This window comes from Lichenostomus cassidix, chromosome 12, assembly GCF_008360975.1.
Source record: "Lichenostomus cassidix isolate B80296 chromosome 12, HeHo_3.0, whole genome shotgun sequence".
NCBI classification, from domain to species: Eukaryota; Metazoa; Chordata; class Aves; order Passeriformes; family Meliphagidae; genus Lichenostomus; species Lichenostomus cassidix.
This window is the reverse complement of record NC_139493.1, coordinates 9,009,948-9,027,411: the sequence shown is the minus strand read 5'-3', so window position 1 is coordinate 9,027,411 and position 17,464 is coordinate 9,009,948. Positions and strand designations below refer to the sequence as shown.

Genomic DNA, 17,464 nt, shown 5'->3' with positions numbered 1-17,464 from the left:
GGGGTTCTTCCTTTTTATCAGGACCAGTTATGGGCTATTTGTGGGGTGAGGTGTTCCTTCTAACCCTTGAAGTATGGTTCAAAACCTTAAATTTTGGGGTAGGTTTATATTTTTAAGAAGCTGTTAGCACTGAGTATTGTAACATTAGGTAATATATTGTTCTGTTGGGTTTTAATGACCGTCCTTCTCTTTTTAAATTCCTGTTATGCTTCTACATCTCTGCATCTTTAAAAAACTCTTATTTGACTCTTAATAGTAAAACTGGCAAAGGACAGAGTAAAGCCAGGAAAGTTATTTCAGCCTGACAGGAAAGTTTAGGTTGCTTAGTCAGCTAAGCGTGTATTATTAACAGAGTCCTACATCTCATAAAGAATGTGGGAAGCAATTAGGATTACTGCATTTGTGGAAGAAATCACTCAGGATTTTCAGGGAGTCATGATACAAACAGTCTCCAAACCCAGATATTCTTATATGACTCTGTAGGGGAACAATATTGTTCTGTGTAGCATCAGGAAATCTCTAAATACTGTGCTCATACTTGAGGAAAAAACTGATGGATTGACGTGTTCATAGAGAACATATGACAGAATAAAGCTCTGGCACACCATCTTGTGAGGGATCTACCCTTCATCAGGGCAGGCTAATTCAAATATAAGATAATTTGTATTTTCAAAGAACTAACAGGGAGAGAAAGTTTTTTTTTAAAATACACCCTGCTCTGGAGGAAGAAGGGTGCAGCTGAATGCTGTGGCTTGAAAGTAAACTTGCTTTTGAGCAAATTCAGTTTAAGGAGTTAGGCTGAATATTTTGACAGAGAACTGCCTGACTGGCAATTCACTATAAAAGTAGGGAATCCCTGCTGTATTTGATAACCATCACACTAGTTCATCCAGCTCTTATGGAAATTGAGTTTTCTACAGCTTTAGGAAAACCACTGCTATCTTAAGAGAGGTGTCTTCAGTTTTTAGAAATGGAACAGCAGCAACAGTGAACAGAAGTGAGTGTTCCCTTCCATAAAAAGAGCAACCAAATAAACTGGGATTCTTTTACCTGAAAAGCAATAAATGACAGTTGTCTTCAACTCCTGAATAGCATGGAAAGTTTAGAGGAGGAGCAACCTTTTTTTTCCTTTTCCATTACAAGTATGAATAGGTATTGCATGGAGCCAACATGTAGTAAGCTTAAAACCAAATAACAGCTTAGTCCTTGATGTGTGCAGTTAACCTGGGAAGATTCTTGCCACAGGATATTGTGAATGCCAAACATCTGTGTGTATGTGAGGACACGAGGCATGTCTATAGAAGAAGGAGTTATTGAAGGTTACTAAATTAATAAAAACCACCTCTATCCCAAGAAGTCCCTGAGCTGCTCATTGCTGAAGCCTGGTAGAGTATTCAGGGAGGTAAAGTGCTACTATGTGCTTGCTTCAGTCTTATGTTTCAGGCCAGAGCTAGACAAGTGCAGCGTGGTTTGTCAGTGTGGGGCAGGAGGGGGGATGCAAATAAAACTGGTAAAAAAAAGAGACTGGCACAGCTGGTGTTCTAGGTTGGTTCTGTGCTGCTTGTGATGTACAGCATGCACCTCTTGCTTGCTGAAGGCACTGCCTGTGGGCTGCTGGAGTCTGCAGAGTGTTCACTTGAATTTGATGAGAGGCGGACAGTGTATTTCTGGAAACTACACAGGTAGGAAGGGTGTTGTGAGGATGAATATTGTAAGCAAAGAAGCTGACTTTCCCCTTTTCTCTGTGGCAAATGCTGTTCCTGCTATTATGGGATGGTAGGTTTTACTGAGATACAGAGACTGCCTTACTGCTGATAGCCTAAATCTATCCGTGTTCATTTCCCTCCTTCAAAAGAGTGTTTCTTGCTTCATAATGGATTGTAACCTAATTTGAGCTAAAATGGGTGATAAGCCGATGCATGAACAGTACAACCTCTGTTCCAAAGCCTTTTCAAACTAAAAATGTCATGGCCTACGTGAGGTTCATACTCTTCAGAAGTACTCAAAACACTGGTCCTATTTTAGGTCCTGTCTAAACATTTAAAAATAACTCAAAAACAGGGCTCGCTTCTAGATGCTTCACCCTTGAAAATCTGTTCTTGCACTTGGTTTTAGATGCTTGCCCAAACGTGCAGAGGGCATAGTACAGAATGGTCCTAGTTGTTCCTTTGAACTTTTAATTTTAGAAGGAAGAGATGTCAGGCTATCTGTTGTTTTGTCCCTAGAGACATGGTCTCTGCTCTTAGGCAGTATCCTTTTGAGTTTTGGGGGTTTTTTAAAACTTTTTGTTGACTAACTTTGCTGCTGTGGTCCCTGGGGAGCAGCTCTGCAAAGCTGACCTGTAGCAGAACTATGGTGATGTGTATTCTTGGAGGCAGGCTCTTATGACTGAAAACTGAGTTGGTGTATTTTGGGAAACTGTAGCTCCTCTCCAAGGATACAGAGACAGTCTTGTCTGCCTATCATGTTCTGTAGTGAAAGTTACTTTCGTGGAGTGGCTGAGAAGTCACGTGCTGAGATTACAGCTGTGGGGAGTACAGACAGGCCTGGGGCTGAGGGACAATCCAGGTGGAGTATTTACAGGATTAGGACAGGGGTCACCTCGGGGGAGATTGGCACCAGGTGGAGAGGACTGAAGTTCCCTTCCTGTTGTTCGTTTCCCTGTCATCTTGATGTGTTGCACCTATTTAGTCAACTCTTTGATGCAGGAAGAAGCTTCTATCCCAAACTAGGTCTCATCATTGCAGAGTAGCAATGGGCTTAGTTGCTACCCCTTTTACAGAGTATCTTTCCTGTTTTGTTCTCAGTTTCTCAGTTATTTTCATCAGTAGCTTGGCTCAAGCAATGACTCTCTCTCAGCTTGTTCCTGTGCATGCTGGACTTCTCTGCCATTCTCCAGATAGTCTGTTCAGATTAGATTTAGTTTGAACCCATCTTTAGCTGGTATGATCTTTTCTATTCCTAGCTGATCCATGATTTTAACTAGTGTATTTCCCACTAAGCCCTGAGAAGATTTAAATTAAAACTTTTTCATGAGGCTAAATTTGTGTCAGCCCCACCGTGACCTCCTGGGTTGACATTAGGTGGCTGATTGCTCAGTTTGGTCTATGTATAAGTCTTAAAAGTGCTGTCTGAGCCACACTTTTGTGGGGTTTTGATTAGTTATCTATGTGTGGCAGAGTAAACAGTTTTCTTTTCCAGAAGAAGGCACAGTCCCTGCCATGTGTATGGAGTGCACAGCTGAAAATGACAGAGGAAGGGTGCCTGGAACTGGGATAGTCTGCAAACAGAGCTGTGCTGACCACAGGCTGTGGTTTATCCTTCCAGCACAGATGTGCATATTTTCCCCTTGTTTCCTTACCAGCCCCTCTGTTCTGTGTAGCTGTTCCTTCCTTCAGAGGAGCAGCCACTCAGCTGTAGAACTCAATGCTATTCCTAACAAACTACTGTAAATCTGGTTTTCCTGTCTCCTGGGCACTTTTTTGCCCAGGGGTGACCAAGGCAAGGTAGCATTCTCTTGAAATGCTGACAGCCAGTTATACTGGCTGAAATTCCTGCTCATAGCAGTTTGCATTTCAGATTGGCACTGCAGACCTGTTTAGTGCATCTCTGCAGCCCTAGGGTGAAGGTCTGGGCTTCCCTGAAAGGGGAAGGGATGAGCCAGTCAGTCCTGCTTAGCCAGTGGCTGTCAGACTGTGCAGGTGGGAGGGTAGCAAACTAGATGAGTAGCAGTCTCAACCAAAAAATCTTTAAAATCATGGCTCTCATGAGCAGGGAGCTGGTTCTGAACTTTGGTGCTTCTAGGACAGTTCTAAAGAAGCTTTCTCAGCCCTGAACCAGGAGCTCAAATATTTTGCCAGAAAAAGTTAGGATCTCAATAACCTGAGTGAACAGAAACTTGTGTTTGTAAAGCCACTTGAAGATATAAAACTTCTTATTGCAAATTGTCTTTTTGTAGAAGTCCTTGTTCTGGATAAGACATGACTAGATGTCTGCCTGTTAACAAAGTAACTGGAGAACTCTTGCTCCACATTATTTGTTTCTCCAAATCTCGAAGTGGCCCAGCTTCTGCTTCCTTTGCCCTTAATTTTCCCGTTGCTTGTTTTCACTCCTCTAGGCTGTGGACCCACTGTGGTATGAATGGAGAGCATTGCCTGGTGGCCTGTGCACAGCAATAGTTCTCTCACCCCTATCTATATGCAATCTGGTGCTCTGAATTTTATCCTTGAAACAAGAACTTCCAAGTGTGGATAATGTCTGGCATGGAGGGCTGTGATTGTAGGATAGAAGAATAAGGCTGTATGGCTGCTACCAGCCTGTGGCTCCTCAGTCATGTGCACCTTGAATGCCTTTCATGGATGGTTCCTGGGCCACCTTTCCATATTGGGCTCCTTCTGAAAGCACTGCATATCCAGCCTACATGGGACATTCCTTGTTCAGAGCTGTCAAAACTGGTGTGAAGTTGATCCTGGCTCTCAGGTCTGCACCCAGCCTGTTCAGGCTTCTGCAGTAGCTCAGTGGGAGCTGTTGTGTTTTAAATGTGTTATGTAGGTGCAAGGCTTCCCAAGCTTGGGAAGGTCCCCAGGCTTTTTGAACAGCATGGTGTGTTATCTGTTACTGGCTTTATGAAAGCCTTGGCATTGGCTTCCTGAGGTGGAAGAAAATGTCTGGTCACCTCAATTTGGATCATTATCTAACAGAGCTGTGTAACCTAATTGCCAAACTATTGAGCCTAGTAGTTCACAGCTGATGACTGAGAACCTTCCAGGCTGAGACACTAATTCATGGAAGATTAATTGATGAAAGCGTCATTTCTGATAATGCTTTAACATGACTTGAGTAATACAAGGTAGAATACACCTCATCTTGGTTTGAAGGCAAACCACAAGCAGATTGTGGTAGTGATGTGGAGTTCTGTTGATTCTGCTGTCTCTTCTGGGTGGGAGGGGATAGGTGCTACTCATGTGGCTGCATTGCATTAAATGTATTTGCATGTTACTGCCTGTGTTCATGGCTATAGCCAGAACTGCTGACTCTTTTGGAGTGAGAGGGGAAGACTGTCAAACTGCTGTCAGGCTGTATGGCTCTCCAGAACATTACTGGAGAGGGCAGAAAAGTGAATTTTATTTGAAATGAAGGAAAACTCCAAGAATAATTCCCTCCTGTCCATACAAGGCATATTAGTTCTTTATAGATCTATTGTGGTACTAATTCTAAGGGGTGTCAAGGAAATTTCTTTAATAGAAGAGACTACCCTGCCCTGCTCAGTGTCTGCAGAGCAAAAGGATTTATTCAAGGCAGGCTACAGTGTTTAACATTCCTTATTTGCATCTTGACAACTGGATGGTGGAGCTCGGGATGTGGTCCTTGTGTGTCTGCCTGTGGTCTGCACCACTGCTGGCATGAACTTCTGTGGCTGGGCTCTGTTCTCCCTTCCACTGTGCAAACCTGCAGGGCTGATGCCGGCGTGGCAACCATGGAGTTTCCTCTTGGAGTGGAAGTATAGGACTGGTGCTTTTTTACAGGAGTTTCATAGGACGTTTGAAGCTTTTCTCTTCTCTTGTTGGGTTACTCCAAGGCCAGACTGGATGCAAAAGAACTTGCCTTGGGGGTATGGCCTTTGCCTCTGGGACATGAGAGCTTGGTTAGGGGTCACAGTGCTGTCCTCTGGGAAGCATGTGCTTGTTGCAGAGGTCTCCTCTCTCTCCCTTCTGCAGGGCATCCTGCCAAGGAAAATAGACTCTAAGGCAGAAGCTGTTGTGTGCTGTCCTGGCTGTTTCTGGATGAAGCAGTTGGGCATTCTGCTTTATTGAAATTGGCATAAAACAGCTATGGCAGAGCAGGATTCTGGCTTTTGTAGCCTGTGGAGCCAAAGCTGAGAACAGGAGGATCCTGGCTGAGGCTGGGAGAGGTGCCCCTAATGACAGGGAGGGCAGTGCGGTTGGGAAGGTGTGCCTTGTTTGAGGTGGAGGCCGGTAAAATATGAATCACATCTGTTTGAAGTAGTGATGAAATCCCAGATGAAGGTTTTCTGTAATACCTGGCCAAACAGTCTGGCGTGCTCCAACTTTCCTTTCTCCCTGGTTAGAACTGATGGTCCTGACCTACTTTTAGCAGTCGTGGTTCTGCTGAGCGCTGCCCAAGGCTTGGCTGTTCCAACGGCACACACGGATCTGCTGTGTTCACTCTGAGTGAGGCGTTTCCATCAAATGCTTGGCAGACAGGGATGAGCTGTTCCTGAAAGAGGGACTGTGGGTGCACTAAACTCAGATCTGCCACTTCTGTGTTCTGTGGCTCTGGCCCTGGGTTTGCTTTCCCATGGTGTGCATTAACTTTTGTGTTGCGCTGTCAGGATTCAGTTAGATGGTATCTAAATGTTAACATGAGAGATGCTGCCTTTAGAAACAGCCAGGGAGGTTAGGCTTCCAGCCTTCTAAATATGTGATTAGGCAGGGCTGGAGTTACATTCTTAATATTTAAAAATAAATAAAGTCTATAAATGTACCATAAAATACACGTTTAAATAGAATATCATCCTGGGGCAAATTGCAAAGCTCTGTGTAGCTCAGTGTCCTGCCTTTGACAAGATCCAGAAGCAGATGCTTAATGAGGACTGTAAGAAACAGGGCATGTATAATGTGGTGGGTTTGTTTTGGGTTTTTTTTCATTCTCCCCCCCACCCCATTTGCCTCCCAGCTTATGGACATCATCACTTTAGGGCCCTGCTTGGCCAGGACTCGTGTCTCATCATCCCATCTTGACTATATCTATTCTCCGTTAATTTATATAATCCCTCTTCTAACTTGTTTATGTTTCTAGTCTCCATGGCATCCTACAGCAGTGAGCTCTACAACTTAATTATGCATTTTAAATGTTATTTGAAATATTTTTCATCCAGTGACAATATCCCTGAGCTGACTTAGGGAAGTTGTCTGTAACTTTGATGAGTGCTTTCTTTCTGCATTGTAAAATATGGTAGTCGATAACTCCTTGTTTTTCATCTTGACACTGTCATGTTTCATATCTCTTGACCTTTCCATATCTCTCTCCTGGTTTTTTTCTTTGTCCATCCAAAGTCCTACTCTGCTCAATCTCTCCTTATATGGAAGCTGCTCCATGCTCTTGGTCATCTTTATTGTCTCCTTTTGTCATTGTCTCCTTTTTCAGATGTGGGAATCAGAACTGCCTTCAGCATTCAACAACATAATGGCGATATGTGTTTTCTTTCCCATTTTCTCCAAAGGCTGTATTTGGCTTTTTGCTTGATACTCAATACTGAACTAACCTATGAAGTTTTCAAAGTTTTTCTGAGTGATAACAGCTAGCTTTGATCCTCTTATGTTTATGTACTTAAAATATTTTTTGTTTGGTTTGGTATTTAATGACATCTAAGATGTTGTGTAGTTACATTAAAGTGCATTTGTTTTTTCACTTTTTACAGTCTTCTCTGAATTTGACTCTGATTAATAATGTTTTTTTTATAATAAAATTTGCCACGTCTAGACGTACTCATCTTCTTAGATCTTATGAGAATGTATTGAACAGTGCAGATTGCAGAATAAATTCTTGGCAGATCTCACTGATAACCCTCATCTGACAGGGAAACACTTGATTGCCTGTCTTTTAACTACTTATTAAATCATGATAGGGACTGTGACTTTAATTCCACAATAGCTTAACTTTTTTTCAAGAGCCTTAGCTGACAGTTCTTTTAAAATCAGTTTAGTCAATATTAACCAGATTTAAAACTGTCTTGGATCTCAGTTAAACAGAAATGGGAAATCTGCACTTGGAATTTCCTGGGTACTGCAGGGGTTTCTCTCTGCTCCAAGTATTCATCTATATTTTGGGCAGCAATTGCATTCTAGAACTCATGCAAGCAAATTTGTTTTTATGTGGAGTGATGGGCTTAGATTTATGTAGATTATCATAGAAACAGAGAATTTGCTCAGCAGAGCCAGTTGGATAGGGAACTTCAGTGAGCCCTGCTTTCCTAGCAGGGTTTTATTACAGCTGTAAACCTGTCTAGGCTCTTTGGATATACTCTGAGAGAATGGGATATTATTTTCCTAACTATTTTTTTTTCTCCTAACTGAAAGAATATTTAAGTCACTGATGTTATTTGTCCACATGCAAACATAACGTGATGTGGCAGCTGGAAGATCAAGTGGTTCTTGGGTGGATAAATGGAGGGCTGGTGAGTTGGGGAAAATAACATTTGCTCTGAGTGCAGTGTCAGAAAGCTAAAGGAGTGGCCTGTCCAGGTCAGGTGCTGTCAAAAGGGAATGCTTATCCAGGTCAGGTAGCTAAAAAAAGTAAGATGTTGGCAAATTAGGATGAGCTCAGAGAGCTATTAGAAAAATTAAGTATTTCTGACTGAAGAAGCTCAGACCACTTAATGTATCCATCCAAAGGATTACATGTGCCTGCAACCTGTGATTTGGGAAAGCTCAAAGCTGGCAGGATGTGTAAGGGAAGGATTGCATTATGCTTCTCTGCCCTTCGTCTACTTCTTAGGCATCTATTATTGTCTGCTGGAGCTAGGGTTTCTGTGTAGGTGGACCTCTGTCAGAGTTAGAATAGCTGTCTTTATCTTCCTGCCCAAGGAGGATTAAGAAGGAGGATTAGTTTTCAAACTGTTCATGCAAAAAGTGACTAGAAGCTTCTTTGACTTGGAAGATTTTGTGACAAGCAAAGTTAGACAATATGACAAGGCATTTTACTTGGAGTAAAGAACATGCAGGCATCAGCTGGTTGGGTTGAGGTGGTAGTTTCTGTAATTTAGGAGCCCTAGGAAAAAATTCTGATTTCACTAGGCAACTTTAGTCAGGAGTTTGTGGGCTAGAAGGGATGGTTAGTGATGTTCTGTGGTTTGATTACACAGGAAGTTGGAACAGATCCTAAAGGACTCTAATCTTCAAATGTGTAACACTGGCAGAATGTTATCTTTTGGTTGTGTTAAGATGCTGAGAAACTAACAGCTGGCTTGATTTCCCCCTTTAAAAATGCACATGCAACATGGTCTTGAGTTCACACTCTTGGTCTTGAGTTAGTGTTTGAGAGGATGGTAAAGCGAGGATGGTAAAGTGAAAAAGTCAACCCTTAATTTGCAATGACAGTATATATGCAGAAAGCTTCTTCAACAGTCAGCATCTTGTGGTTACTTTATATTCCTTGTAAATGTTTGTGTAGTTGGTCTTGGTTTGTAAAAAGTTTGCTATTTAACATTTTATTTATCATTAACACTTCATTAACCTGTAGTACTGGAAGCTTAGTGTTTATAACACATTTACATCAGTGCAAGGGTAAAGTTTGGTTGTGCTAGAGCTGTTTAGAGGAAGTACCTGTCTCCTACCATCAGTTAATTCTGGGATGGCTGAGACTAATATTTAGGTAGAGATGTAGAAGCACTTTCTGCAGTTTTTCCAAAGAGCAATATGCAAGCGTTATTGAAGTATCACAAAGCTGACAATATTTTGTGCAACATTCTTTTAGTATAATTTAACCCCCATCCAGAAAAGTACCTTGTAATGTTCAGCAATAACTATCAAGGGTTTAGAAAACATAATTTTCCCAAGTGTTTATCTAAGAATGCTGTTAATTCTGTAGTACAGAATTTCTGCCACCTTCCCTTGCCATTTCAGATTGATATTTTGTCTTTAAAGGTTTGGTGTTGGAGTTTAAGTTATTTTGACCTCAGCTTTGGTGTTATTCACATCTGGTATAACAGAGCTTCCTTGTCTGTGGCAGTCCTGCTCTGACAGGATGGCTTGGACTTGAGATTCTCTTTGGGGTCAATTTTACTTGGAAAACAGAGGGTTGTGTTCATCTCCGCCAGAACTGCTTGCTGCAAGTGTTCTTAAACAACGGAGCAGGGATCTGGCCTGGTAGTAGTAAATAAGACTCAAAAAAAGCTTTATTTATTTAATGGGATTGTCATCTTTCACAGCAGAAAACAGCAAGTCTCTGTTGAGCATATGAAGCTTAGAAGGGGGCTATAATTCACGGCTTTTGTGCAGAAAACATAGCAGTGGTCGTCTTCCTGCTGCTGAGCCATTTGAATGTGCTGGAGCACAAGGGTCGTCGTGCAGCTGGAAGAATGGTGCTTTTAATTTTTAAATCTTTTAGTGCTCACACTGCGGGTTGGCTCTGCAAATGATACAGTGGAAATCGCAGGTGCAAATTTCAGGAGCCTAATTTTTTTTCCAAGGCTAATTCTGCCTGGTTTGGTGGTGAGTATGAAATCTAACCTAGAATTTGGAACATTAACTGACCTCTCTATGTTTGGAGGCTAGAATGTGGTATTAGGGAAATAATCTGTGAGGATTGGAATAATCTCTATGTGTTGATACACTGCTAAAATGTGCCCAAATGAGTTCTGGGTTTGTTTCTTTAATAAATAAGTAAAGTCGCTCACAGTGATACATGAGGTCAGAGAGGTAAAAATAGTGCTACAGAAAACACCGTCTTACTTCAAATTTCAAGTAACAAAATAGTGCCATTGCTTCAGTGGTACTGGTTGTTGTTATGTGGATGTGATATAAATATTCTGTGGCAGAATTGACTAATCCTCTAGCCCTTCTGTTGTGATCCAGATTAAATAAATGAAACTCAGCAGTGTCATTTGGATATTAATATTTTACAGTGAGTTAGAGGCAATGTTCAGCGTATTGTCTGGAGCATTTTCCTATTTAATGGGAATTCATAAAAAAAATGGAATATTTTAAAAGAATCTTTAAACCTTGGCAATTGCATTCAGAATTAATTAAAGGCTACACACTTTTAGTGCAATCTGTCTGCAACAGCTGTGTTATACACTAGCAATGAGCACAGGAAGCAGAACGGTTCAGTAAATCCATAAAGAGCTCCGTAGTGTAGCCTGTCATGAAACCATCAGATTTAAATGTAGGTTATCCTCCTCCTTCCTGTCCTCCCGGAGAGGTTGTGATGGGCTTAACTGAAAGGCAAGCACAAAAAAAGGCAGTGATGCCTGTGCTAGAGAAACAACTTGGAAAATGGAATCAAAAGACACTGCTGGCTTTTATTCCCCTCTATTTTCATGTAGGGTGCAAAGCCTTCTAGCTACTGATAGCTACACAGTCCTGCTCATTTTTAATGTATGTTTGCTCACCTAACAATAAATTCAAGTTCATTTGTTAATGGGTCTTTAGCAAAGAGCAACAAAGAACACTATATTCAATGTTTATCCATTGTGTTGGGTGATTAGAACCAGCTTGTAGAACATGCTGTACTACCGTTTTGTTTTGTTTTCTCTGTTCTCACAGAGTCATGAGGACCAGACAGTAGTTTTTTACCTGGATCACCTCTAAGGACTAGCCCATAACAAAGTGACTTCCAGGGGGAAGAAAGAAAAGTGGCTACATGTCAGAGCGTTGACCCCACAGCAAAATCTGGTTTTGATTATGGTCTGCTGGAATGAAGGACTAGTTGATTTTCCAACCTCTTTTCAGTACAGGTGCTCCAATAGGTAAAATGCTTTCAGTGAAACATTAGGGGTAGTTTCAAAGACAGATCTATGAGCTTGTAACAAGATCCATGCTGCTGGAGTAGTGTCATTTGCTGGGCTTTGAGTTGAAATACTGGTTAGTTCTGCCCTGGTGGTTGCCAGTGGGGCTCTGTGGGGAACAGAGCAGAGTCATGCAGCTTGTAGGCACAACCTCTAGCCAGAAAGCCACTGTTTCAGAATCCATAAATCCTGGAGACACATGCTGATTTTACTGTGTGAGTGCTGGCAGAGGAAGGTTACATTAGCTCAAAAGAAGATTACAGATTCCTCAGAGTGGTGTAGTGTAATGACGTCTTGTGATCCTCAGCTGCTTCCAGATCAAAGATTCTCTTCTCCGTGTCATTGTGACTGTTCACAACATAGTCAAGTTCCTGCTGTTGGATGGCCATGAGCCTATTGTTTTGTTTGCAGACATTTGAAGCTTTGAAACTGAGGAGTCTCCAGACAGTTGCACAACAAGCCATCGTGACATCTGCACGATGGCAGTGTGGAGGTATAGAGACAGTTGTGTGGTTAAGGAGTTCCTTAAATCAAGTTCTCTCCAGTAGAAATGGTGAGAATGCATTAAAATAACTCACGTGTTGGAGTTGGAGCAAGATCATTTCTGCTGACGTGAACCTGAGGGGATAGAGTCAAGTTAGATCTCCTTCCTTCAGTCTGTATCTGCTTGCTGGCTTTTCCAAGGTAACATCTCACACATGATGAGGGTTTCTCTCAGGTGCCACAACGCACTCCCTCACCACCCTGGAAAAGAAACTCCTAGGGTAGTTCAGGGCTGTTTGCCAGTCTGGGTGAAGCAGAGTGTGTTCATAGCTTTGAAGCAGAAAGCACTAAGTGTCCATTATCAGGGCAAACAAAAGCCCCAGAGTGCACGTAGCCTAAACACAGCTCTGGTCCGGTGTGAATCAGCGGCTGTGTGCTCTGGGGGAAAGCTGCCAGCCCAGAGCCAGCATTCCTGCGCCTGGGTATATCCTGACAGTGCTGCCTACTTACCTACAAGAGCCGTGTGAAGTGGAGCTTTTCCAGAGCTTCACAAAGCCTATATTTAATAAAGTGTTGTTTTTATAATACCTTCCATCCGCTGGATTTCACAAGTAAACTAATCCTCTCAACTGGTCTTTTGGTAGGGCAAAGATGCTGGTTTTACTGACAAAGGAGCCAGAAAACAGACTTCTGTGGAGTTTTTTTTGCAATAGCAGGGGAGTGGAAGATGGATCTAGAGTCCTACAGCTATTGGTCTCAGCATTGCTACAGTGTTTTCTGCACATTGTGTGCTGGGTGTTGTATAGAATGAGTCTAAGACACAGTTTGTGGGTTGAGAAGTTTGTGACCTAAATTGGTTAAGTCCTGCAGTTAATGCTGGAGTAGTTTACTCTTGAAATGCTGCAGATCTTTTTTTACCTCTATGTTTTAAGCACCTCTGAGCTAAAAGGAGTTCAAGCCTACCAGGAAGACCCAAGAGGGCTGATGCCCTAGGAGGGAAGTGATGATAGTTTTCTTAACTTTAACTTACAAAATTAATATCACCCCTGAGGAGCTGACTTGCCTAAATGAGCACAGCAGATTACAGGCCAGTTCTGGAGGAGATATTGTACTCATCAGCTCTTTGGAGCCTCTGACCCAGCTTGGCAGCTGTGTATCTCTATGCAGCTTTGATACCCTGTCTGCAAGAGGGAGGGAGGGAGGGGAGGAAGGAAATAGATTCACAGCTGCATCACCACCTACTTCTCAATTTAAATGAGGTGGTACTCATAGTAAATTATTGAGTACTTGCATCTGCTTCCCTTTCTCCATGGGGAAAGTATTAATCTAAACATTGCAGGTACTTATTACCACATTTCCACCATGCTGTGGGGTTCCCCATGTTGTCCAGAGCAGTTGTTCTCATCCATGGCATGGCTTGGGTGGATCACAGTAGATTTCAAAAGGAGTTGATCTAAATATCCCCTGGAGAGGAGCTGAACAGGTCTGATTGTTCCCTGGGTCTACCCAACATTCACCCCACCTGGACTTGCACTTTGAGACATGGAACAGAGAAGGAATGGAGCATTGTCCACAATCAGGCATGTTTAAATCACCTTTCACAGTAATGGGAGAGGTGCTGTGGAGAGATGAGTGCCAGGAAGAGACTACTACCCCAGAGAGTGTAGTAACAGGTGAGCAGGTAAAGGTGGTCTCCCCTTCCCCTGGACATGCTGTGTAACTGCCCAGGGAGATGGAGGCCACAGGGACTGGCTTAGCAGGGCTGGAGGCAGATTGGTAGCCCCAGGAGGTAGGCTGTGAGCTGCTGTGACTGATGGTCAAAAGGCTTTATCCTGGCACCCAGTTTCTGCTTGGGTGAGTGATGCTCAGTGGCAGAGATAGCATGGGAAGGTTTTTTCTGAAGTGTGAGTGGAACAGCCTTAGACCCACTGTTGAGGCTGTTGATAGCCGTAAGTGCTAACAAAGAGAGGGTTTAATTACGATATCTAGATCAAATACAGAGCTAAGGGCTTATTAGTTTGCTCTGAATTGGATCTCAGCTACAGTTTATTTAAACAATGGTCCTGTAGGTTGTGTTTGTCTTGGACAGTGGTTTGTTTTACTGTGGTGTTGCTCATTAATAGTGTATGCAGTGTGCTGGCTCCTATGGAAATGTGGTCCTGTCCTGGAGAACTTCCAATATAGCATCAAAGCTCAGTTGTGCAGGAGTCAAGTTAAATGAGCATCTTTCTGATGTTGTAAGAGTAGTGACCAGCTTCCATGTTGCATTACTTGCAGTGTTGCAGCTTCTCCTGAGGATGCTGTGCTGGTCATTTTTGTGTGGAGATGACTGAGTTAAATCTCTGATACTCCTGTAGACCTCTTACTATGGGTGTTTCTGCAAATGCCCTGGGCTGGCTCTTCATATTTAGCTGTTTTCTATCGTTATTCATGGGGTTTTTTGCCCACCTCTCATAATGAGAGTGGTATTGAAGAATTTTGAATGTTAATATTTACTCCTGATTCCAAGGAGTTATAACAGCCTTTCCTCTCTTGCAGAGTGTTTACCATGCCTCTGGGAACGTTCTTCCTTCCTGTTCTCTGTTTCTTGGGAGCAGCAATTCCACGGGGACTGCAGTATGTCACATTCTCACACAACGCTACAAAATTCCTCCACCTGTCCATGGACTTGGAATCTGGGACCATTTACTTGGGGGCCACCAACTTTCTCTTTCAGCTGACATCTGACCTGCTGTTGGAAAACATGGTTCAGACTGGACCAGTTCTGGACAGTAAGGATTGCCTCCCCCCAGTCTCAAAGCTGGAGTGCCCTCAGGCACACCACACTGACAATCACAACAAGCTGCTGCTGGTGAATGCTGTGCAGAAGGAGCTCATCGTGTGTGGCAGCGTCCACCAGGGAATCTGTGAGAAGAGGAGCCTGGCATCCATTGACCATGTCCTCTTCCGGCCAGAGAGCCCTGGTGACACTCAGTACGTTGCTGCCAATGATCCCAATATCACCACTGTGGGACTCATTGCCTACTCAAAGGATGAGGTGCCCTTGCTATTTGTGGGACGAGGGTACACTAGCCGAGGAGTGGGAGGAGGGATTCCTCCCATCACGACCCGAAATCTCAGGGCCCACGGAGGGGATGTTCAAGCAACAGACTCTCACTCCATTTTCTCTTATGAAGAAACAGCAAAACTGGCTGTGGGCCGGCTGTCAGAGTACAACCACCACTTCATTAAATCCTTCACTTACCGCTCCAGTGTCTATTTCCTCTTCTACCGGCGGGACCTCAAATCCCAATCGCGTGAGTACAAGACCTACATCTCGCGCATCTGCCTGGATGACTCCCACTATTACTCGTATGTGGAGCTACCTCTGCTCTGCCAGAGCAAGACCAACACATACAGCCTCCTGCAAGCAGCCTATGTCACCCAGCCGGGAAAGGAACTGGCCCAGGGGCAGCTGGACACCGAGGGGGAAGTGCTGTTTGCAGCCTTCTCTGCCTGGCAGACTTCTTCTGGGAAATTGAGCGAGGAGTCTGCACTCTGTGTCTATGCAATGGAGGAGGTGGATCGCCTGACCAACTGGACTAGGGATGTTTGCTACATGAGAGATGGGAAGTCGGAAGAAGGGACAGAAGTGGCGTATATTGAATATGATGTCAGTTCCAACTGTGTCCAGCTGCCAGCGGTAAGTGGCTTTGCACTTTTGAGCAGTCTGCAGTGTGTTCTTGTGTTGCTCTGTATTCCTGAAGTTATCCTGCTTACACAGATGGTTGTTGAAATATGGGTTAAAAGCCTTTTGGGCTCAGTCTGTTGTGTCCCACATGGGCAGGATTCCTTGCAGAGGGAGAGGAACTGTGTGGCAGTGGGAAGAGCATCTGGTGTGACCTAGCCCTGAGGCCTGTCTTGTGGCAATACAAGGCAAGAGTACTGGAGCTGCAGTTCAATCATTCTTTATCTGTGTCATCTCCTGGTCTGCATGTGTACATGCATCTGTGTGTTGGGAAAGGAATTAAGGGTGTGCTGGGTCCCTGTTGCTTATGGTGCATCTCAAAACAGCTTCCTGCAAGGGCACCCCGGAACAAAAAGGAACATTAGGAAAACCAATTGTCAACAGAGAGATCTTCAAAACCCACCTGGATGTGTTCCTGTGTAACAGGATTTAAGTGACCCTGCCTTGGCAGAGGGGTTGAACTAAATGATCTCCAGAGGTCCCTTCCAACCTTTAAAATTTTGTGAGAATTCTAATTTCCTATAGACTGCTTTAGGCCTGCAGAATTTTGGGCACGAGAAGGACCTTTTCCTGAGCCAGCTCTTTTTCTCCAGAGCTGTAAGAGGTGATAATCCTTTGAGTTCAGTGACAAAGGCATGATGGGATGTTGCAGGATAAAAATGTGACCTAAAGTGGCTGTGACCCTGAATGCTCACCGTCTGGCAGCCACACTGGCTGCAAAATCAGGGACAGTGATACAAATGCAGGGCAGCAGTCTCTCCTGGATGCAGTGTCCTGGCATGAGGCTCAGTGGCTGTAAGCAGCCTGTTTGCACCAAGGGCATTGCTGGCCCTTAGCAGAGCAGCATCTTATCTTGTGTCCCCTCTACAGAACAGGCTGTCCAGATAATTTCCTCTTCTCAGCCTGGTGCTGCAAAGAGCAAAGTGGTACCACAGAGCTTTGGAAGTTTCTGGGGTTGGGTGTGTGGTTCAAAACCAGTCTTAAATGTATGGTTTTCCTTTCAACAGCTAAAGCTGACTGTAGACAAAGGAAGGGTAAAGAGTGGACTTGGAGCAGAATGAATGTAAGGTCAGGAGGAGTATGTAGGAGTTGGGAAGCAAGAGACTGCCCAGCTTGATGTCCTGCTTTCACTGTATTTCTTAGCCATGCCCCATGTGTCCTTTGCAAGGCCGCATGGAAGGACTTGTCACAAGTGATTTTTATGGCAGCTTAAGGGAGTTAAATATCAAATAGGTATGAACAGGTTAGAAAAATCCTTCATTCAAAAATATGTAAAGTATCCTTGTACCATTTGATCCAATGGAGAAGTGGGTGCAGAGGATGGGAGAAAAAGGCAGTCTTTGCCCTGTGATTCCTAGGTGATTCCTGGTACATGATCCCAGGGCCCCAGCTGGATGGTTTGGCTTGAGTGGGCTGACCAAAGTATGGCATCTTATTAACGTGTGTCCAATGATATGTAAATGTCCTAACAAATCTGATCCTTGACCATTCAGCACGTGGTAGCGGTTGTCATTCAAATTGTATCTAACATCCTGTAAGGGTCTGTGCCAATTCCAGCTTGCTCCAGTCAGGGCTGTGTGGAAGCAGCTGTCAATGGAAATTTTATGCAGGAACAGTTTTAACTTGTTTCCAATGGTGGCAGCTTGTGCTGGATGTAAGGATAATGCTAATTAATTTTACATTTTTCTGCCTCCAAACCAACTAGTGCGTAAGGTATGCCCTTTTCT

At 43.6% G+C, this 17,464-nt stretch overlaps 1 protein-coding gene across 2 annotated transcripts in view; it reads left to right on the top strand.

The window, feature by feature from the left end:
• Positions 1–17,464, top strand: part of PLXNB1 (plexin B1) — a 77,727-nt gene that overhangs the window by 23,609 nt on the left and 36,654 nt on the right. For both annotated transcript variants that reach the window (XM_085072533.1, XM_085072534.1), the window contains exon 3: positions 14,549–15,692. In XM_085072533.1, the coding sequence (XP_084928659.1) occupies positions 14,559–15,692 (1,134 nt within the window). In that variant the 5' untranslated portion in view covers positions 14,549–14,558. The remainder of the gene's footprint in view (positions 1–14,548; positions 15,693–17,464) is intronic.